The sequence below is a fragment of the Oryzias latipes genome, chromosome 12 (genome assembly GCF_002234675.1).
Source record: "Oryzias latipes chromosome 12, ASM223467v1".
In the NCBI taxonomy this organism is placed as follows: domain Eukaryota; kingdom Metazoa; phylum Chordata; class Actinopteri; order Beloniformes; family Adrianichthyidae; genus Oryzias; species Oryzias latipes.
The window spans coordinates 12,295,237-12,318,621 of NC_019870.2; the positions used below are offsets into that span (position 1 = coordinate 12,295,237).

Here is a 23,385-nt window from a genome sequence, read left to right on the forward strand (position 1 = left end):
TGGGCAAAGGCGGGATACACTGTGTACATATTACCAGTCCACACATCCACCCACATTTTGTGATGAAGTAGCGTCACAGGTTGCAGGACAGCGCCTGAACACCAGCCTCAATTGTTTGTTTTGTCTCTTTTTCTCCCAGCCCAGCAGCAGTTTATAGTTTTCACTGGACACACATGCACACACCCAGGCAAACAAATCATTCACGTTTCATATTTGGTTTAATTTTAAGGATGCATACTTGGTTTTAAACAGAATCTTACTCACCATCTAAATTTCAATCCACAAACAGTCAAAGCAGAGCAATGTACACATCAGCATTCATATCCACAGGAAACAGGAAGTGACTTCACATGTCTGAAGGTTTTTTTTTTTTTTTTTTTGCTTTGTTTCCCTTTCTGTCTAATTGATTTTTTTTCCAAACATATTTCTGCATTTCAATTGTTACTATCTTTTTTTTGTTAAATATCTATTATTATTGAGTTATGTTTAAGAATCCTCCAGGTTGCAAGGTAGGAATTTCTTTTTCAAAAAGTGGTTGGTTAATTGGCCTGTGGGAGGGGCTAAGCCTTTATAAGGGGTGAAATTTTCCCAGATAAGGGAGTGCAGTCTTGGTGGCAGTGGTGGCAACAGGCTTTCCCAGAATCAGTTGTAGGCTCTCTTTGATTATTTGTTTGGGAACAATAAAATCCCATTGTTTGATATTTGGAGTCTGCTGGCTTAGTCATCTTAATTTAGAGTGATTTATTTCTTCACTGCTAAGACGAACCCCATCACACATTTACAGTGTCACCAATTAACCTATGAAGCATGTTTCTGGACTGAGAGGAAACTAGAGAGCCCACAGAAAACCCACACATACACGGGGAAAACATGCAAACTCCACACAGAAAGGTCCCATGCAGCTGGGATTTGAACCTCTGATATTTAGACGTGAGGCGAAAGAGTCAACCACTACACATCCATACAGCCCTTCTGGGCACAACCCTCTGCATTTATCCAGACTTTGGATACATCGCAGACAAATGTGACCCTCTTGGTTACATTTTGATGGATTTTCACGAACAAATAAAGGTCATTATAGACTGTTGTTATTTTTAAATGATCAAGCTCATATTTTACTAAATTCAACAGATTAGTACAAAACTCATTTTCAATTAATATTGTTTTAATAACTGAGGCATAGATTTTTTTGTTAAATTTCCAGTTTGGAAAAGTTTTTTTTTTTTTATCAACAACTAAAATGAAAAGTCATTCTTGTGTAAGTTTTCATCAAAAGCCCTTATAGCCTTTAGTCTCATGACTAAGGAGCATGTGACTGTGAAGCTCTTTTCCTAATGGGATCACCAGAAATGGGATGTGTGTTTATAAATTATTGTCATTTCTGTGTGACGTAAAACTGGTTTGGGTGTGGAGCTCTCATCTGTCCTGTGTGATTCACTGAAATGGCTGACATTGCTGCCCCCTAGTGGTTTTCTGATTCAACACTTTGAGCTGTTCGTAGAAAAAACAGTGTTCTTTTCAGAGGAACCATTTCTCAAATATTTATGTGTGGTTTTGGGATTTGTATACTGTAAACCAAATTTAAGAAATATCTGTAAAATTGATTTTTAGAAGGGATATAAACATTGCTGTTATTTCATCCAAAAGTAGTTTACTTCCCTTTGTGTTATTATTACCTTTATTCACATCATGATTTAAGCTCAGTTCTCCAAGTTATAGCAATATTTTGGATAAATACAATGAAACAAAAAAATATCTTGGATACTGTAGTGAGATTACCACAAGGAAAAGCCGTTTGAAAAAAAAGTAGTGATAAAAATGATGTTTATTCCAAAACATGCAAATCATTGCTATCATCTCTAATAATTTAGTTTGTAATATTTGCAAGCTGCTTTACACACATTGAACTCTTCAATTAGATTCTTCATTTTCTATAAAAAAGCAATAATTTTGAAAGGTATTATATAGTAAACATGTGTTATATGATTATCATATTTAACAATTTGAGCCTAAAAAACTATTAGAAAAATCTTTAAAAAAATAAATACAAACTGGAAATATTTGGAGTTTTCATTATTGCACAAGTCTTTTCTGCTTATCTCACATTAGACATTTCTTCCCTCCCAGCTCCGTGCAGAATAGTGATGCTGTCATCAGTAACAGCACAAGCTAGCAGTAAGGGGGCGTTGAACTGCTGTGTAACGGAGTACAGCACAGCGTTAGAGTCCGGCTCATAAAATAGCAGCGTCTGACTCGGCCAGTCCAGCAGCAAGCCGATCTTCTGCGGCCTCTTCACCACCTGCAGGGGGACCTTCTTTCCTGCATGGCAGTAGGAGTAGTCTCCATCGTAGTGGGACAGCACCCATGACTGGCCGTTGTGACCCAGCCGGGCCTCATTCCCAGAGCCCTTCCGCTCCAGAGAGGCGTAGCAGACCCCGACCTTAAAGGCCCCGCTCTGCCCCACGTCCACCACCCAAGTGTGGGTTCCGGAGGACAAAGACATCGAGCCCAGAGCGTTGGGCCAACAGTCGAAGCGTGCCGGGTCATAAGGTAGAGGCTGGCGGGATTTTTTGTGGAGGAAAGTCAATGTGCAGAAATCCTCAGAGAGGGAGAGGAGAGGACTAACTGTGCGTTCATCAAACTTCAGATGTGGTGACCGATAAGCTGTGAAAGGAAGGCAAAGGGGTTACTATCCTGTTTGGCCTCTAAAGGATTATACTGACCTTGTTACACTGAATTACTCCACTATTTACTCCTTTTATAAAAATAAAAAAGGAGAAAGACTTTTGCAACAGGACTATTTGTTCAAAATAAAGTCTAAATATCATGGTAAATTCCCCATCAGTAGGACATGAAGAACCTCAGTGTTCTGCTAAAATAGAAAAGCGTCAGTCACCTAACCTCCACTCTGAAGGATTTATGCCTTAGCTTTCACATTCCTATGAAATAATTTTTCATTATTTCCCTCCAACACATTTGATCAAAGCGTTAAAGGGTATATGGATTATATTTTTAAGTTTACAAAAGGCAATAATATACTTTTTTTTTCTTCAGCAAATTCTTCTCTAAAAGTTACAATGTCTAGTTTTAGCTTAAACATTAGAAAGATTGTTTGGAAAATGTTCTCATCTCCACCATAAACTGACAAAAAGACACCAAAATAGTTTCACATGTCAAAACAGCTAAAGTCTGCTATAAAATAATCCAAACACAATAAGATTTAAAAATGATTTGTGAATTTTCTCCAATAATCTCTCAAAGGAAAAGTCAGTTGACTGCCCTTTACGATATTACTATTTAACTTTACAATTCTTTAAATAAAACAGAAATAATTAAATATGTATTCTGTTAATTGTTTTAAGAGCAACAAAAGTATTCTAAAAACAGATTCAATGAGAAAAATATGACTTTAATAAACTTGCACAGAAATTTAAGAAGTTGTATCTTAAGCCAAAACAGATTTGTTAAAAAAAAAAAAAACATAAATTTTGCATCTAATGCTTCTAAATTTGCACTGATACTGGAGTAGCTTATACCTACACTGGCATTTTTGGGATTCATTTTGGAAAACATTAAAATATGAATTTGTTTTTAAAGCATGTGTTATCAAATACCTATTTATTAAAATAAATTAAAGCCAAATTCAGTTTGTGATTGTGAAATGTTTGGATTTTAGGGGCTAAAGAAGAGAATTTCAGACTAAATGTTTAAAATCCTAGAGTATCCAGACCTTAGTAACCTAATATTTACAAGGACTTCAAAAAACCAACCAAATGTTGTCAGTGTGCTTGACAGAACATCAAAAGACAAGTCAAATAAAGACAAACCAAGACTTAAAACTAAGGGAAAGTGACATAATATTCAGAAAGTGCAACAAATGAATAAACAAATAAATAATGTAAGAATAAAGGATACATTAAATCTATTAATTATATCAATGTTTTCTAGGTACTGAAGGCCCACACCAATGGAGGAAAAAGATATTACAATCTAACAGCAACACACAGAATAATATCAAATATTGTATTTTATTAAAACAGGAGGAGCAGGAGAAGACAAAAAAGAAAGAAAATAACAGAGGGCTTACAAACAGACACACTGACACACTTCCAAGAAATAAAACCAAAGGTCAGTTGGGAAATAAAGCATAAGGTTGTTATCCTGTTGTCTAATAAAATCTCAGTGTGTCAGGACAAACCTTTTGGCCCCAGCAGCAGCGCTGTAGCCCAGAGGCCTCTCAGAAGTTTGCTGTCACTGCAGGCTGAGTTCAGGCTAAGCTGCTCAGTGTCACGGGGCTCCCCGACCCCCTCTGCCTTCTCCACTCTGATTTCAGCAGAAAAAAATGACATACGATTATTTCTACGCCCGCAAAAGAATTTTTTTATGGTTACAGAAAGAAAAAACAAAGGCAGTGTACCTTTCAGCAATCTCCTGCAGGCTGGTCTGAAAGGCAGAACAGGTGATTAGTTTCAGTGATTGTGAGTTCCTCTACATCTACAGTCCTCCCACCACAGCCTGCAGTCTGAACCTCCCCCGGTCTCTCACCGCCAACTGCGCGTCCGGAGTGTGCGTCAGCGTGTGCACCAGGTGGGAGCGCGTCTGCGTCAGGCTCGTCAAGGCATGGTTCCAGTGGGCCCTCTGGGTGAGGAGGCACTGCTCCACCCGCTCTTCTTCTCTCTGCACCTCCTCAAGGAGACGCTGCTCCTCCTCCTCCAGGGCTTCACGCACAGCGCTGATCTGGGCCAGCACCTGCTCCCTGGCCCTGCTTGCTGCTGACTGCATCAAGGTATAGGAGGAGCAGGTTAATGTTTAGATGGTAGTCATGTTTCATTTACTATTTTCCTTCAGTATACATTCATTCACTAAAATGCTTTTAATCAGACATACTTCATAATTTGACATCCTTTTGTTTATTTTACATGAAACTCTATGGTCAGAATTCCGTCCCTATAACTCCCTAAAGAACTATTTATTGCGCGATTATTCAGTGCTCTCGATTTTGAAAGAAATTCAGACACCATACTCATTTTTTTTATGGTAAAAACAATGTCACAGATTATGTAAAAAACAAAATAAATATGAACGTTTTACCAAGACTATTTACAAATCCACTGTTCTGATGATGAAAACTATAAAAATAAATTAAAATACTTTTTTGGATATGAAATGTTGTTCAAACGCAATGCATTGTGGTCTGTATTTGCCAATCGACAAAACGGCGAACGCACTACATAACGTAGTGGACTAATTAGTAAGTAGTGAAGAAAGTCGGACAGGACCTTTATTTTGTGCCCAGGCTGGCAGCCTGCCCAGGGTGCACTTCCCCTTTGCCCTATACAGTAGCTGGGATAGGCTCCAGCAACCAAAACTGATGAAGCAGTTTAATTATATGGATGGGTAAACTTTAGTTTTTTGTAGTTTTTTTGATTTTCTTAATCTTTTACCCCTCTAATAGATTACAGATTTTAAATTAAAAAAAAAATTATTTTACAAATCTGTCAATCATCAGTTAAATTTGAGCTGAAATAAGATGTAGGGTGTATGCAACTCAAATCCCACCTTTGGATTGTTTTGTCTTTTTTTTTGTTTGTATTTTTGCCTTAAACGCAGTAAATATCTTTATAAAATATAATAAGACATAATAACACTTTATAAGCTTATTTATCTATGGATGCAAATTTTACAGTTAGGCATTTTATGTGACTATTTTGCTTAATGCTTTTTAGCTTCTTTGGAAATAAATGGAGCCCTGCAAAAGACTGGTGACCGGTTCAGGATGTAACCCTGCCTTCTGGGTGGGCTCCAGTAACCCTGTGACCCCAAAACAGATTCAGTGGGTTCAGATGATGGCTGCATGGAAATAATGGGTTTGAACAGCAAGTAGGTAAAGGAAAAGTTATTTGTGGATGTGCATTAACAGGGAAAAAAGCTTCTTCTGGCAGAAGCATTTAAGGAAGGGTTTTTTGGGAACCTAAAAATCAGTCATAACTTCCCAGTTACTTAAAATAATATATAAATCACTCATAAACTTCACATTATAGAAAAAAACAAATGCAAAAAAGATGACCGATATGGTTACTAGCCAATTTACTATCCAATTTGATGTTAATGCAAAATTTCTTTATTTATGTTTATTTTTTACATTTATAAACACATGTCTGCATTCAATTTTTTCATTTTATTTCAATCTTTTTGAACAATATTTTAGCTATTTTTTATAAGAACATCATTTACAGATATTGGCAAATTCATATTATTTAAATAATATAGACCTATATGTCTTTTACTGGATTAAACCATCTTTCTGGAGTATGAACATCATAAGGGAAGCTTATAAGGCTCACATATGCTAATGACACATTTATTATAAATCTCTATATAATATATATATATATGTACATATAAATATGCCTTAAAAATGTTTAAAAGAAAATTTGCTTTATACATTTTCCCAATTTGATTTTGGTCTAAAAACTGATCAGTGAGGGATTGCTTTCAACAAATTCAGTTCCGCAGCTTTAGTAGCGCATAACAAAGATACTTTTTTTTTTATTAAGACCTTCTCTCCCGTTTAAACACTTTTAAAAAAAGAACCTTCCCTTATTTAAAAATCTTTCAAAATAAATCCTTCTGAGAAAGTCAACTATTGAAAAGTTGCTCATTATTACTGTATCGTTTTATCACAATTACATGTATCAGTAAAAAAATATGATCATATTCCTCTCAGGGAGAAACATTACAACTTTAAGTCGCGAGTTGTTTGACAATATATTTTCCTTAACCTGCAAGCTGTTAGCAAAGTATCCCAATGACAAACCTATAGTGAGGGTCAAACATGTCTGGGGGCGGTAATGTTAACTAAAAAAAGGACAATAAAATGTTGTCTTGCACTGCTGGACATTCACATGTTCAGCACAAAAACTGCAAATAGATGATAAAAATAAAAGCGTTTACTTTACTGACTTCTATTCTGTGCTGGTAGAGTAATAATAACAGGAAGACAGAGCTTCAGTTCAGTCGGTTTTCAAAAAAATCGTTTTATAATTCTCTATTTAATAGGCAAGAATTATTTATATCAAGAATATGTTTGTCTTTGATTTTTGTCATATTTTGTAGTTACATTTATTCGTTTAAATTAAAAGTTTAATCCCAGGTGAAACAAAAAAAAAGCTTTGTTGTAATAAAAATAAGGATTTTAAGTAACTTTTAGATTAAAATAACAAAACCAAAAATACCCAAATACATCACTGAAAACCAATGATATTCAAAATGTGGCAAATATGCAAAACATGCATTCTTTGCATGTAAGCCTAATTTGTGTTCATGGTTGTTATTTTTCAACATTGCATCTTTGCTTTTTACATGCTTTGTCAAACATCAGTCCTTAAGGCTCATGTGACTTCTAGAAACAGGTGAGTCAGCTAAAATCAGGTGTACTTGTGAAACTGGCTCTGCTTGGAGCTTCATTCCTGAGAGAGTTTGTGTTTGTGTGCGACATGATCCATGACAACCCGTATGGAGCAGCAGCTCTCACCTGCAGCTTTTGCTCTTTGGTGCTCAGCGTCTGCTCGATGAAGCTCTCGATCCTCTTTGCCTGCAGCTGCATTTTTTCACACACGTCCACCAGCTGGTTCTGGTTTGAGGAAAACACAAACACCGTCACTCTGCCAGCTTTTTGGGGTGATTAGACACAGTTGCTGAGCATCCTCAGCTGGAAAGACAACAAGAAAATCCCGTTTCTTTTTTTGGAAATACCACTCAGACAAATCAGCAAAGGGAAGCATCATGCAAACTCAGACACACCCCTGTAGAACAAAAAACATGAACACAGCAAACACACAGTTTCCACACTTCTCTGACTCACAACTATCTTTCCTAACGCATAGCTAATGATTAACAGGCTAGTAAAAATACACATTTGTTGTCAAATTTAGAGAAGTGTCACTTCTCCTTGGAGAATAAAAAGGCAGATGACAAAAAAGTCAATTGTGCCCCAAAGATTTCATATAATTTGAGTTATTACATGTTACATGTAAAACATGTTTGCATCCATCACAATGTTTTTAAAGAAAAACAAACAACTAAAAAAGGACGTGGTGTTTGGGTCAATGAATGAGCGCTTACCCTCACAGCAGTCACCCTGGTGGCCAGAGGGGTCACCGCGTGCCCGCGGCACGCGCCCGAGCTGGCGCACTCAGAACACACGGGCTTCTGATCGGTCCCGCAGAACCAGTCCAGCTCGCTGTCGTGCTCCACACAGAGCTCGGACTCCGCGGAGAAGATCCCGGACTCGGTGTCGGAGGTGGTTCCGACGGTCACCGCGGTGGTGCCCCCCGCCTGCTGCGCCCTCAAACCCCCGGTCAACACGGAGAAAATGGGCTGCTCAAAGTCCATCCCGCGGCCGTTAGAAGCCGTCTTCGGTGGGGTCGAGCATGTTAAATCGACGGCAGTGAAGCCTTCCGTCATGTCAGGAGAAAAGAGCAGGTGCACCGGCGGGGGAGGAGTACAGCCCTGTAGTGTAACGCAGGTGTAACAGGTGAGCGGAACACGGAAGTAGCGGCGTCACGGAAGGTCAGAGCGGCTCCAGTCTCTGCCCCACTGCTGTTCTCAGATAACAGCCGGCTCTTTGACGCAAGCAAAGCGGGTTTAATTACACTCCCAAAGCTTGAATTTGCTCAATAACTTTCTAATTTTCTCAAAATAACGCATTTCTCCCCCCAGGGTTCAAAATCTTGCTGCTCGATAGACTATTAGACTGAAAACCTAAACAGGATTTCAACCAAAAAACCTTTAATTCTTGTAAGTAAGGTTAAAGACCAACTCCAATTAAAATTAGTGATATGTTGTTGTGGCATTTTTACTTATAATGAACGACATATATGAAGAAAATTAAATTTGCATTTCTGAATATTTCTTTATTCAAATCGTTGTGAGTCACGAGCAGACGAAAAAATACGGACAAATAGATTCATACATCTTCAGTTTTTTGGTCCGAGCTGGCATCTGGCTCCAAGCTGGACGGCTGAATAATGGCTCCAATATTGCTGGGAATTTTTGTTGTTCTGCTAATGTTAGGTTGGAGTTGTGAGGGGCTGTAAACTATTGAGAGAGAGTGTAAACAAAGGGATGATGGGAAATTAGGTCAGGCTTACTTTCTATGCTCCGCGCCAATGGTAATGCTCACAACTCACAGGTTAATTAATAAGTTTGGAGTGATAACATTAATTATTGCGACTGGTGTTCTATTTGATTCCTTGATGTTGTATTTTGTACTTTGATATTTTTTTAATTAAAGCTGGGGAAAAAAAACAAAAACTCTGGGGTTAATTTCTAATGAACCTCTGCCGCTCTGCAGAAGCTATGTCCTAGAAGATGAAAGTGTTTTTCTTTATTTTTTTTATCTTTTAGTATTTTACCCCAAAACAGAATAGTAATATTAAAAAACAAAAACAAAAAAACAATTGGAACGCTTTTTACGGCAGCTGGATTGTTCAGTAGGTTAAGTGCAGGACTGGCACATGGAAAATCGGGATTTAATTCCCAGGGGGCTTGTGGGTCCTTGGGTCCTTCACGCCACAGTCAAACTATATGTAACCACAAGGAGGCCCAAGTCTGGGTTTCCCTGTGCTTGTCCCCACCCAAGATAAAATACAGCATTGTGTCTAAATGTGCATCCTGTGTAAAAATCTCTGCCAAACCACCCATTTGGTAGTGTGAGCTGACTCGCTTCGACTGAGTGGACATGCCAAATGTTGAACAACTGAGAACACTTTCATAATCAAAATATGATTGTATTTTGACTTTAAGCTTAGCTCTACGTAGGCCTAATTAACATATTTAAACTATATAATCTATTTATATATATTTTGAGATTTAACATATTTTTTTTCCTTAAAAAAGGATTAAAAAGGATAAAAAAGGGTTTTTATTTTTCCACCTTTTTTTTATTTTAAAATTTTAGTTATTTAAATACTTAGTTATAATTTCTTTATTACTTTATGTATTTATTTATTGAGTGGATTAGCCCCCTGGGATGCCACATCTCGTTTTTTTGGCTTCCTCCTGTTAGATTTAAGAAAAGCTGATGAAGGAGGGTTGAGCAAGAAACAAACAAAGGGCAGCAGACAAAAAAACAAAAACAAGTTATGAGCCAAATAAAGTTTATAGTACTCCCCCCGTCCCCAAAGTAGATCGACATAAAGCTTTTAAATTGGGTGTTTTAAAAAGTTTAGGGACTTTTTAAAAAGTAATTTGTTATAAAATGTCTTGCTTTTATTTCTGAATTTCTCGTTTTTTTTTATTTTTTCTGAATATTTACCCAAAGTTTTACATTATTTTATTTTGATTTCAATTTTTTTTTTTTTTATTTCAAACACATATTTCCGTAAACTACTCTAGTTGTAATACTTGGTTGAAAAATCATCATGCATCTATTTTCTACAGCTAATTAGTTCCTTTTAGAGTCACTGGGTTGCTGGAGCCTATCCTAGCCCCTGTTAGGCTAAGACAGGGTACTACTCCCTGGACAGGTTGCCAGTTCATGCCATGGCCACACAACCAGACACACTCACATTCTAAAGGCACTTTTAGGGTCACCAATTGACCTATGAAGCAGGGTTTTGGACTCTGGGAGGAAGCCATAGTTTTCAATCAAAACTCAAGCATACACGAAGAAAATATTCAAACTCGAGTCCAGATTTGAACTAGGACCTGATTTCTGTGAGACGAGAGTGCTAACCACAGTAGACAATAGTTAAAAAGATTCCTACAGCTTTTGTTGTCATTAAATTAACATTAATTATGATTGTCTGTCATTTTAGTGCAACTTGAAACAATATCTTATTTTTCATTTAGAATTATTCAAACTAATTTAAAAAACGAATGAAGAAACAACTGATCACCTTTTTTAAAACTGCAAAAAAGGGGATAAATATAGACACAGGATTTATTTCACCACTGGACCAGTGAAAAAGGAAAAAAGGATGATATATCAACCCCTCCCATTTTGAAAAATGAATCCCCTTACTTTATAATCTAATAATGGTAAGATTGTCCTATTTCTGACAGGTTTAAGCTAAAAAGAAATCTGTAAATACTTAAAAGAATAAAATAAAGTGTGTGCTATTCAGAGTGGTTTTCTCCCCCAGAAAATAAGATTAGTATGATGACACTTAGTTTAATCCTATACTCCAAGTATGTGTCCAGAGATTAGTGACACACTTTTTCTTTAAATAAACACTTGTTTTGCAATAGTGAGCTACACCCAGTATCTGGAAAAGACCACATTCCAGAATATCCTGAAAGACGTATTGAATTGGATTTTGAAATACAAGGTGTGTCATTCTTTAATTACTAAATGTCTTTATCCGCACAACCCCCCCCCCCCCCCCCCCACAAAGGTTTGGAAAACCAACCAAATTAGAAATCTATATTATACTAACGTCAGTACAGTAGTGATCTTTATTAAAGGAATGCTCTTTTTACAATATAGTTTTACTTTATTTTTGTTGCATTTTCCTGTGACTAAACAGTTTTATTGACAATGGCTTTGTGTTTTTTTTTTGTAACCCCAGGCCACTTTGACCTACTCTAAAATCAAATAGATCAAATCTCAAGAAACCCGAACCAGCAAAAAGAATGACACCCCCCGTCTGATTGTTGGTGCGTAACTGAATAGGAGTGATTGACAGAAGAGCGTCAGGCCTTCCAGCTCTGACAAAGTGGGCTTCCACACATCAGACACAGACCTGCCATTGTTGCAAGAACATAAAAACCTGTTGTGTGAAGTAACAAACACAAGGACACAGGTGTCTACACCAGGACAGGAAACAGGGGGTTTGCCTGAAGGCTGCAAAATAGGAAACTGTAGGGGAACTTCAATAAATAGAAATTATTTTTTCTTCTTTATTTACCCACAACAGATTCATGAGAAATGTCTCCTTGTAAGTGAACTTAAAATTCTTTAAAAATATTTTTTTTATATTAGAGCTGCTCTTTTTTCCATTCAAATACATAATTAGAATGCACCAAACTGTGCTCTTGCTAATGACTCGGTTTAACAGCAATTCTTTTTTAAGAGATTTGATAGTTATTGCTGTTTACTAAGCCAGATTTATAAAAAAAATATTACTGATTTTTTGTATCTTAAAATGTGCTTTTTATCCCTCAGAAATAAAAAACCCTCAGCTTTCACCGTGTTAATACGTTAAATAGTAATTAGAGTAAATAGACTTAAATAATTACAGAAAATACGAATCTGTAAAACGATGATAAGCAAATACAGTACAGCTGCTGTCCACCAGAGGGCGATGTTCACAAGCAATAAGCCATTTTGACGAGCGTTAGATGTACTAATAGAGAAATTAAGGACCAAAAAAGGAACACAAATATTTTTAAAGTATATGAATTGGAGACATTTTTGATGGATTCTTTTACAAGTTAACATATATTAATCGTAGAAGAGAAACTAATAAAGAACATTTAATGATTTACTTAGATGCACAAAAAAGGAGCTCATGCATAATAATGTTTATAATGTTCATTAAAGTACAGTACTGGAACATTTAACGTGTGTACCACCTTATGTTGTATCTAACACAAATCACTGCAGATTGGAGGGCAAAATGGGAAAATATGAAAGAACCGCATAGTTAACATAAATTTATCAGAGTCCTAATTGGGCTAAAATGAATAAATATAATTATATATGGTAGAAATAGTTTCTACATGTCAAAAAATTTCATTAACTTGTCTTTCTGCTTCATGTAATCTCAATGACAGACTACAAGTCTGTTTCCAAAAAAAAAAAAAACAGTTTTGTTTGCTTTCTGAGAACAGTATCTAAAGGTAATATTATGTTGGTTTGAAGTGAAAATAAGGGTTTTTGAAAAAACGTGAAAAGGTCAAACCTTTTTTTAAGTCTTAGATAAAACTCTTCTCATCAAAAGATTCCAATTCTGTGTATTTTGTAGAGTTTCAGACTTTATGGGCTGCAGCCAGATTCTCACATGTGAGCTGCTCAAGTCACACGTGTCTGTGACTCAACTGCCCATCCTGGGGGGTAGTGACAATTAACCGTTGAGATCAACCAGAGGGGGTTTTGTGATCACAAGATTTCATGTGTTAACTGCTGTTAAACTGCTTGAGCAAGAGAACCAAAGCTGCATTGTGAGAGTTAAGTTATACCTGCATGTAAGCGCCTCCTTTCAGTGTTTGTTTTTCTTCAAAACACTGGCGGCCTTTGTCCTCTTTGTCCAGAATGTGTTCATTGCAATCCTGAAAAGAGTGTGTCTTTTCCTTGAGAGGGTTAATTCTTGTTCGAAGGAGATAGTCTTTTTTGGAACCATGCCGTCTTGGTTGCTTAGTTTCCTCAAATATTGATGCAGAAAATCAATATTTGAGGAAATTCCCCTCAATTACAGCTTGTGTTGTGCATATGCACATATTCCACTGTGAATTTCATCTTGTTGTAAGCTTAACTATCTAAAAAAACTCGAATTGTGGAGATGGATTACCGTTAATTTATATTAAGTTGTAGGAATTTTCTGTGGCTGCTACACTAGAAGTCAAGGCACACATAAAACAAGCTGGTTGAACCAGATCTGGTCAGAATTACAAAAAAGGAAGTAGTTTTATTGTGAAAATCTGGAAGCTGTGTGCCCCAAAAGAAGCATATTAATTTGCATTTTTCATGGCACAACCCTTATTTTTTTTTTTAAATAAATGAGTATAAAATAGATAAGGCATTATTTTTTAAATACAATAGATTAAATGTTATTGGGGAAGCCTGGTTCACATTGAAGAAACATTTCCAGATGAATCATAAGTTGGTTTAAACCCAATTGAAGACATTCAAACAAGGCTAGACAAATACAGTAACATAAAGAAACTTTATAATAATGAAAATGAAACTGAGTTTTTGTGTAAAATGCTAAATAAATAATAGAGCAAAAACAGGTGTTTTGAAGATGCTAGTTTACTTACACTCACTAGAGTATCCATGTCCTCAGCAGAGTAGGTTTTGTTAATAGGCCACACATCCACTGCTCCGCCTATGCACACCACGCCGGGTTTGTGTGGACATGGTGGCATTATGTTGCAATGCCCATCCACAAAACACATGAATTATGTTTGTTAATCATGATGGAATTTGTTTGACTTTAATGACTGTTACATCACAAATATAACAATCCTATCCTTTCTAAAACTGGAAGAGTTCAAGCAATTGTGCTTTTGTATAAATACTATGTTGTCTTAATTAGACTCTTTTTCTTTCTTTCTCTGGTGCAGAATTAGGAAAAAGGCACTGCTCCTTTTCAGATATGTAGCATAAAAGAAAAAGCTTTTGGTCCAAGACCCATAGTACAGGTATGTTAAATGTGCTTAGTGTTGTGACATTCTCACTAATAAAACTTTTATAGAATAGACTTCAGTCATTAATCTAATCCAAATTTCAGACAAAACTGCCAGCACTTTGCCAAAATGGAAAAAACTTGTAGCGTTTTAGGGTCATGAGAAATTTGCCTGAGTTGTGGGCGGGACCGTTGGCTTATTTCCCATCATCCATCTGTGTACATTCTCACTCACAAGCCCATTACAGCCCCTTACAACCATACTTTAGCGGTGGGACAAAGATGGTGAGCTATGTTGGAGCTAACCACCGTACAGTTCTAAACCACATGCCAGCTCAGACGAGACGTACAAAGATTATGTCTGCAGCATTGGAATGAAGTGGAGGGAGCTTATTGCCTGTAATGTAGATTATAGATGTGATGATACATCACAACTACAAGCTTTTACAAACAACTTAGTTTTTTGATCTCTCTTGTTTCACCACAATGAAGAAATACTTAAAAAGGCAATTTTACCATCATCATCATCATGTTAAAAACACCAAAAAAACATTTTCATTAGATTGGGTCATCTAATCTCTGAAGGCTCTCAAAAATAACCTGTAATTTCTAAAAGCAAACCTATGTGCTGAGTTGAGGGCAAACCGACATCTTTAAACTATCTGACTTAGTTTTGTACAATTAGAATAGGATTATCAGGTCACTAGTAGTTTCAATGCCATTTGCTTACTTATCACTTTATTTCGCGCGCAAATGTCTGTGCATGGTCACGAGAGTTCAATGGCGTCATATCTGAAATGGGCGGCCTTTGAACGTTCTCGTTTTCTATTGGTCTGAATGAACTCGCTGCTGGCACCAAACTCGCATCTCATTGGTTGATTCACCCCTGACTAGTTCCTCTCCCCGGTCCCGCCCCCCTCGCAGCAGCTCGCTCGGCTCTCCTGCGCCAGCGGTGGTGGTGTGTCACCGAGGCAGGGCTGCGGCCGGATAGACCCGGACACAGGTCAATTACCACTCGCTCAGTCCCAAAGTGGCATCGCTGGGGAGCTACCTCGGCGAGCTGTCCATCTCGGTTCCGATTAAGTTGGATCTACTTCCTCCCGGTGTCACTGCAAGACCGTTCTCCCCATGTCGGATTTCAAGCTCGGGATCGTACGGCTCGGCCGTGTGGCCGGGAAGGTGAGTTGGATCTATGATCTAGGGCTGCCATGTGCGGCCGTGGGAGGGCCCTCGGGGAATACAAAAACACGACTGAAGAAACCGTTACAGACATTAGTGGATCCTAGTTTGCAGCTGTAATAACAATGTGGCCATTGTGGACTCTGGCGTCGTTTAGCTTAATCTTTTTAGCCGCGTTTGAGCAGAGAAGCCGGCCGTGTCGAGCCAGACTGCTCCTGAATGCCGCCGCTATCAGTCTCGATTAGAGCTAGCGCTAGCTTACATGTAGCAGGGTACATTAGCGGTTTCTAATTTCAAAACAGTTGTGACGCATATTGAAACATTGATTCGTGTTTTTAATTTGTACTATCGGTGCTGTTATCAGTAGTGTTGAAAATGTGCAAATTGTAAGGTGAAGTGCCGCAAAATTATCAGTCGCTGATGGTTAGCAGCACGCTAACGGCTGGATCTGGATTACACTCAACTGTTGGCTAATGAAGGAAGTGTTGCCACGCTTATCAACTGACTTTTGCCGGCCTGAACTGTGGTGTGCAGCATGAATGCGAGGCGGAGATTTGTCATTTATTTAAAGAAAAGGATGATGTCAACCCCAAGTATTTGTTCCATGAGGATGTGACGTGAAGGAAGGGCTGGAAACGCTGCTGGTGTCACAGGACACCCGGGATGAACTGGACAGGTGGATGAACTTGTGTGAGCTGTGATGGATCTAGCTGCCCACCTGCTGAATGACGACATCCAGCAGCGCGAGACACCTTACGCGGGCGCGCGCGCGCACACACACACACAGAAGAAGCTCTTCAAGGTCCATAACTCATCTGTCACATTTGACTTGTGCTCACTGCAGCCTGAGACTTACGTATTTGAATATTTCATTTAGCAATTATTAAGGGCTGCAGTATTGTGTCTATTACATGCAGAGGTGTGTATTAGCAGGTTATATAACTATTTTATTGTTAAAATGCATTTTTTTCTAACTTGCTTAGCTTACTTTTAGACAACAGTATTAGAAAAATCTCTTAGTTTTTGAACTGTGCTACTTATTTGTCTAGTTCAGTGGTCTGCAACAGGAGGCTTCTTTCCATTGTGGCTCTGAAGAAAACTTAAAATGTTTTTAAAATGTACAATGTAATCTATTATTTGGACTAAAAGCCACATTGAACGAATGACAACAGTCAGACAAGTCAAATCTTATTAAAGTCATTTACGAGCAGTTAAAGCACAGTACACATCACTTTGCAAGGTTTTTGACTACAATACCCATAATGCAAGCCATAAAGCAATGCAGTTTTGTAGTTTATCAAAGTCGCCTTTTAAGCACCATGTGCCAGAGATAATCAGTTCTAAGAAGCACTGTCGATTTGAAGAAAATTAAGGATTTTAAGTTTACCTTATGAGTAAAGTAACTTAGTTAGCTCTGGTTTAATTTTAGTTTGTTAGGTTTACAAATCGGTGGCTGTGGTGCACCAACAAAACAATGTTGTGTTGTGTTTTAAATCACTACTGACATTACACAACGTGTACAAAATATTCTGCAGTGGGATGATCCCATGTGGCACAGTGTGTCTTTTATTTTGAAAGGAAGTCAGAGGAAGCTCTGTCAAAAGTTAGAAACTCATTCGTATTTGGGAAAAAAATCTAATTTCATTTTGTTTTTAGGAATGAATAAACCATAATTTATATTTCTTATAACAGTGACAATACTATAATAAACACAAACCACTGTCGTAATAAGACTACAGCTCCTTCTGAGTTGTGGTCGGTGAGAAATCAACGTGATTAGCTCTTTTAAAGGTTGCTGTCCCCTGGTCTAGTTACTTGATATTTGCTGATAATTGCAAAGAAATGGAAGCATCTGCATCTGGCCTATGTATAGTAGTTCATATTAACTATATGACCCACAGAGTGATCTCTGAAACTAAATCCACAGTGACAGTCACTAGGCCTGCACAATATACCGCAAATTTATCGTTATCGCGAAATCAAGGTGTGCAATATGCATACCGCAAAAGACGGCGAAAATCGCAATAAATGGTTACCTCAAATCAGGGCTCGACATAGCCATTTGTCCGCTGGCCCGGTCCTGTTTTTCGAGCAGTACGGACCACAAGACTTTATTTTTTACTTGTCCGCTCGGGCCACTAAAATATCTAACAATTAATACATTTTTCACCTTTTTCAATAAAGTATATTTTGCGAAAACGTGTAGATTTACCTCGTCTTCATAATTTACTTTTTCTGCTAGTCCTGTGTTCAGACTTCAAGGATTTCTATGGGAAACCTTTTATCTTCTCCTCCTCTCCCGCCTGCGCGCGGCTGTCACTACCGAGCACCATGCGGCACGCGCTCACTCAATTTTTTTTTCAAACTTTATTGAATGTAACAATTCAATACTAAACAATGTTAAACAGCAACAACGAAGGAACAAGCCAGTGGGTTATTATTACATTTTAGGCAGATATATTTAAACTGACACACATATCAGCGCGCCCCCTGGTGGTTTTTCACCGCGATGATCATAAATCCAACACCGTCACTGAAGAGAGACTGAAGCATGTCAGAGATGTGGAAGACATGGCAGGAATAGATAGGAATATGTTAGATGGAGTGACGGGTGGAATTAGTACTATGGACAGCAAGATATTTAATGAATGCATTGAAGATGAAACTGTATGCACTAAGCTTTAAGCTGAATGTCAAAGAATCAAAGGCAACTCCAAATACCTGAATCTCAGACTCAAATGGAGTATAAGGTCAAACTACTTAATTTTGTTTTTCTTTACAACACTGTAAGCAGTAAGTATTTCTAGTTAGCTGAATGATCTCAGTAATTTAATTGTATTTAATTTTTCAATTATTTAATTTAATTAGGTAACTAAAGTAACTAAAAAGTAAATGTAACTTTGCAACAGTAACAAAAAGCAGAACCTTAAGGCAGTCAGGGCAAAAGAGTCAATAAAACTTCTTAACTATTGATTAGGAACAAATGTGAAATAGCAGTGATTAGAAGCAGCATGAAAACTTTTTAACTAGTGTTAACTACTACACTGCAGGGCTCCCTTCAAAACATCTGAAACAGACTAGAGCAGATTTAAGTTTGATATGCTCTATTTTTAGTCATTGAAAAGTGTATAAATAAGTGCTAGATGTCACCAGAATGCACCAAATTGCACCATATTAAAATTTTCCGGGGGGGGGGGGGGCATGCCCCCGGACCCCCCTAAAGTTGCAAGCACCTGCGGAGCGGCGGGTCTCGCTGTGCGCGGTGTCGGGCCAGTAACTTTCAAAAACTACTGGCCCTGTGGGCCAGTGCAAATTTCTGGGCTATGTCAACCCCTGCAAATGTGCAAAAAAAACTCATGGCAGCCTGAAATAGTGAACAAATGCAATTAATCCCTTTATGCATTTAACCAATCGGAAGGACCCGTTTACCTTGTTGATCAATCAGATGGAGCCCTTTTATGTTTGATGTTTGCCTCCTACGTCGACAAGGGTCATTTGGAGTATAATTTTTAAACCTTTGCAGTGAAATGTAAATGATGTTTTTGGTTGTTTGGCTATTTGTTTATATACAGCAAATTATATCGTTATCGCGATATTAATCACCAATATCGCATATCGCGAGTTTTCCTCATATCGTGCAGCCCTAACAGTCACTAATAATCAACCAATTTTGGTTCTGCAATCACAAAGCTTTTACTGGGCATTAAGGAGACCAAAAAAAATGTTTTTTTATCTTTAGAATCAAATTTTTGAAATGTGGTTTTGAGCTTCTATTCCCCCCCCCACACACATTCAGAGAAAAACTGTGATTTGGTTTGCTTTGTTTTAGAAGTTATGCTTCCATTTGGTGCTGATGCATTTTTTTAATTTTTTTATAGACAAAATACACTCTAATTGATGAGCAGGACATACCACTGGTGGAAAACTATGCCTTTGAGGTAAAACCTTTTGATTTTTTTCAGCTGTAACTGCAGTGTTTTTGCCATTTTCCATGCTACAACTGCAGCTGGTTCCATTTTCAGGCACGCATGGAGGTAGATGCAGATGGCAACGGGGCTAAAATCTTTGCTTATGCTTTTGATATCGGCAAAGGACGGTGGGCAGGCAGACCGCTGCATGAGCTGCTGTGGTGAGTACCTTTAGGTGGAATTGATCCTTTTAGGATAAATGTATGCCAATCCAAGCATATATGTAAAACACTAAATGTACATCAGATGCTCTACCTTATCACCATGGAATTATGCAATATTTTAAATTCCCAAATTCCCTAAAAATGACAAGATCATTTGCGAAGGCCTCATTGCTTTGGAAGTGTCATTTCGTTACATTGTAGAAGGATTTTCAAGGCTGCAACACACATCAACAAGTTCTCTGATCAGAACCGGGAATGCCAGTCAGACCACTATGCCTCACCAGATGAATTTTTGGGGAAATTATTCCAACCAGTACAACTTGATGCTCCATCGCTCTTTAACTCCCATTTGACCCTTTCAGGATTTTCCTGATTGGATTAAGTGAGGTTGGCCTCCACTGTTTCCTTGGCATAAGTAGAGTCAGCTCGGGTTCCACCTGTGTATATATTATCAGAATACACTGAAATCTGAATAAAAAATGTTTTAAAAAATTACTCCCCCAGAGATTAAGTTTAGTGTCATTACTTAAAAAATATCATCTTAAAACCTACAATTCTAGTTGTCCTGTTTACAACATGGAATATTAGATGTACGGTAATCTGTTTGTTTTTTTGTCACGTTGGTAACTGTTGTCTATACTCAGGGAGAAGCACAGAGGAGGCATTGCTCCTAGTTTCCAAGTCATCCACATTAATTCTGTGACGGTGGACAACCGACTAGATAACCTACGGCTGGTACCGGTGGGCTGGAGCCCCAAGCCAGAGGAGATTTCAAGCAAGCAGAGGTAGGAAAAAGATTGAGCTGTTTCACAAAGTACCCTTTCTCTTGCTAAAGGCGACTGTCCCTACACAACACTACAGTTCCTCCTCTCTGAGAAGCTCAAGTCACTGATTTTTTTTTTCTTTTTCAATTTTGATCTTTGAGATTTACGCCTTGTGTTTTTTTTGTTCCCGTCCAGAGAGCAGTCTCTGTACTGGCTGGCCATCCAGCAGGTCCCCGCGGACCCTGTGGAAGAGCAGTACCTGGAGCTGAGTCGCACACGCTACTACAATGCTAACGGGGAGCTGGTGGAGGAGGAGGAGTGCTCCTGTACCTATTACGAGTGCCATTACCCTCCTTGTTCACTCATCGAGAGGAGGGTAGGTCTTTTTTAACCTGAGTTATTACAACATGGAAAGTGTCAGAGGGTAATGAATGATCTTTTGTGTCTTTTGACAGCTGCGGGAGTTCAACATCTGCGGTCGCTGCCAGGTGGCTCGCTACTGTGGCTCCCAGTGCCAGCAGAGAGACTGGCCCGCCCACAAGAAGCAATGCCGCGAACGTAAGCGAGTACTGGCCCTGGAGTCGGAGCCTGAACGATGATCTCTCCTCATCCTCCACAGAGGGAGAGGGAGGGAGAACACAGGGACAGGGTTAGGGTGGGAGCGGGTCGGAAGTGGAAAGCCGTGGAGCTTTGCTCACCAGAGACTAATGACAGAGGACATTGTGGACTGACAGTTCAGGGGGTCAGAAGATTGCAGAGGGGAGAAGGAGAATAAAGCAAAGACATCTGCCACTTCCCAAAAACCTTTCCCCTGGGAAGGTTTCCCCCCCCCCCTTCTTTTTGGGCTTTATTGTTCTTGAGGAGGGAGAACCTCGAGCTCAACCTGCTGCTATGTTGGTTTTGTTTTTTGTTTTTTGTTTTTCAAAAGACGAGAAGCCGTCCCGTTGACAAACTGGACCAGCTTCTTTGGACCACACTCACACAGACCGTTGTCGTCATCCACTTGTATTCCTCCACCTAGCCACTGGGTGCCACAATGTCTGCATTAACAGCGGTGGGGGGGTTATCTGTTGCTCAGCGGATAAAGAGGGACATGGACCTTTTCACTGTAATGTGCCCCTCTCTGATCCCTCACAGCTGCTGCGTTCATGGTCGTGGACACCATAGCCACCTCCGGGTCTTATCTTATTTCCTGCGCAGCCGATTATTACCTGATAGATGTCACGGAGAAAGTCACACTACCAGTGTTGAAGCGTTTGAAGGAGTGTTCGTGGATGTATGAACATGTGCTGCCAGTCTGCTTCCAGGTTTGGTTAATGTGCGTCTTTGTGCTTCTTAAAGGGGCCATAAATACTCAGATTTTAAAGTCATTTAATCAGAAATTGGTGATTTAATGAGATTTTTTTTTTCACTGTTTCAAAGTAGTTGCCAAATAAAGGCTTAATTTTGTATTTTGATTTCCAAATTGCAAGTTTTCCTTTTTCTCCCCTGTTCATATAAGCAGTTTTTTTTTTAATTGCATTGTCCAGGTACAGTTTACAAAAGCTGGTGGTGATAATACTTTCAAAGGCCTTGAAAAGCTTTTTTCCATATGGGTAAAAAAAAGCGGATGTTTCCACGAAAAAAGTCATTCTTCCCGCGATCGTTTTCATGTTCTCACAACAAACCTTGCTGGTGATCACACCCAAACAAGATGTGAAAGTTTTCTCTACCAAAGTGTCGTCTCACCTGTTGCCCGTTGAAAATCCCTGCAGGCGTCTTCTTTTTTGCTAGTTCTTGACGGACATTTCTCCTCGTCTGTATGTTTGCCAGGTTGTTCTGAATGCATTCTGTGAGGTGTTTTGTGCAAGAATCTGTTTTTTTTAAGTTGTCAATTATGTATTTATTTAAATTGATTGTGAAACCTGTTTTTGTAATTATTTGAAGGAGAGCTTTAGAAGTAATTACTGAACATTTGTCGTATGGTTGATGAGGGACTGAACACTGAGCGGTTACTGGATTTTTCTTTTTTTCTTATTTTTTTTGTTCCCTCATGTTTGAATGAGTGAGTCCTCACAGTTGCATTTCAGCTCTTGTTCCACAACACAGCAGAATAGTCACTAAAATCTTCCATTTGAGGGATGTCATGGAGTGCAAAACTTAAAGACCCCCCCCCCACTCCCTAGCAAATGTACATTTTATTTTGAAAGAGTATTGCCTTCCTTCCTTTCTTCTGTTACCAGCAAACACTTCAACAATGGGTCCGTTTATTTAAGCATGTGTCTTTGCGGCTGGTTAGTTGTTTTTCTGTAAGCAAGACACATTTTCAACAGTGCACTAAAGATTTGGCTCTGATGTTGGGGTACTTGTCATAGATTGGGGGGGGGGGGAGTGAAGGGAAGAGTGCAAACTTTTTTTTTTGACTGTACAGATTGTCAAATTTTCCTTTTTTTTTTTAAGAGTATACGCATTAATTACATTGAATTTAGGAGCTACAGTATGTGAATGGAAGTGAAGTTGGAGATAACTGACGGTTGCTTTTCCAGTGTAAAATTATAATAAAATGAAATGATCCTAACTTGCTGTGCAGTCTGCTTTTAAATCTGTTCTGCCAGGAAATTGCAGGGAGACAAAATCCAGAGAAGAGCTCACACCTTTTACGTTGCTTTCATTGTTAGGGCTTTTTTTAATTGACGTATTTGGTTGAGGAGCCTAAAAGGGCTTTGCTTTGTTAAAAAGTCCTTCAATTGCTAAACTTTAGCATTTGTGAGTACCTAAACCCTTTGCAGGACCCTTATTAGTGATGCTTAATCAAATATTTCAAAGATCGCTGGCTAGGGTTTAGGAATGGCGGCCGATTCTAAATGAACAAAGAAGAAACACTGATAAAGAGGTAAAAGCTACACAAATAAACCTTTCGAAAGTTTTGGATCGGAAAGACCTGATTGGCTGCTGATTCTCTTTTTTTCTATTTATTTTT

The 23,385-nt window shown here is 38.5% G+C and overlaps 2 protein-coding genes across 3 annotated transcripts; one reads left to right on the plus strand and one right to left on the minus strand.

The window, feature by feature from the left end:
- Window positions 1-1,807: 1,807 nt before the first annotated feature.
- bspry (B-box and SPRY domain containing) lies at window positions 1,808-8,535 on the minus strand. The gene is made up of 6 exons (XM_004074891.3): window positions 8,125-8,535; window positions 7,535-7,633; window positions 4,546-4,776; window positions 4,418-4,443; window positions 4,199-4,323; window positions 1,808-2,664 (listed from the first exon to the last, which is right to left on the minus strand). Exons 1-6 carry the CDS (start codon window positions 8,464-8,466, stop codon window positions 2,096-2,098), a joined length of 1,392 nt encoding a protein of 463 aa, XP_004074939.1. The 5' UTR covers window positions 8,467-8,535; the 3' UTR covers window positions 1,808-2,095.
- On the plus strand, window positions 8,437-22,983 carry zmynd19 (zinc finger MYND-type containing 19). 2 transcript variants are annotated; one of them, XM_020707648.2, is made up of 6 exons: window positions 8,437-8,536; window positions 19,409-19,468; window positions 19,553-19,659; window positions 20,307-20,447; window positions 20,622-20,802; window positions 20,882-22,983. In XM_020707648.2, exons 3-6 carry the CDS (start codon window positions 19,559-19,561, stop codon window positions 21,023-21,025), a joined length of 567 nt encoding a protein of 188 aa, XP_020563307.1. In that variant the 5' UTR covers window positions 8,437-8,536; window positions 19,409-19,468; window positions 19,553-19,558; the 3' UTR covers window positions 21,026-22,983. The 2 variants fall into 2 exon arrangements, with proteins under 2 accessions (XP_020563307.1, XP_004074807.1); XM_004074759.4 differs by lacking the exon at window positions 8,437-8,536 and adding an exon at window positions 15,250-15,530.
- Window positions 22,984-23,385: the final 402 nt, after the last annotated feature.

Bases quoted from the DNA above. Each gene is read 5' to 3' on its own strand.
- bspry (XM_004074891.3), bottom strand. From the start codon at position 8,466: ATGACGGAAGGCTTCACTGCCGTCGATTTAACATGCTCGACCCCACCG. The intron at 4,324-4,417 runs GTACACTGCCTT...TGCTGAAATCAG, and splicing joins CTGCAGGAGATTGCTGAAAG to AGTGGAGAAGGCAGAGGGGG. The intron at 2,665-4,198 runs GTTTGTCCTGAC...TTCCTTTCACAG, and splicing joins GCTGCTGCTGGGGCCAAAAG to CTTATCGGTCACCACATCTG.
- zmynd19 (XM_004074759.4), top strand. From the start codon at position 15,480: ATGTCGGATTTCAAGCTCGGGATCGTACGGCTCGGCCGTGTGGCCGGG. The intron at 15,531-19,408 runs GTGAGTTGGATC...ATTTTTTTATAG, and splicing joins TCGGCCGTGTGGCCGGGAAG to ACAAAATACACTCTAATTGA. The intron at 20,803-20,881 runs GTAGGTCTTTTT...GTCTTTTGACAG, and splicing joins GTTCACTCATCGAGAGGAGG to CTGCGGGAGTTCAACATCTG.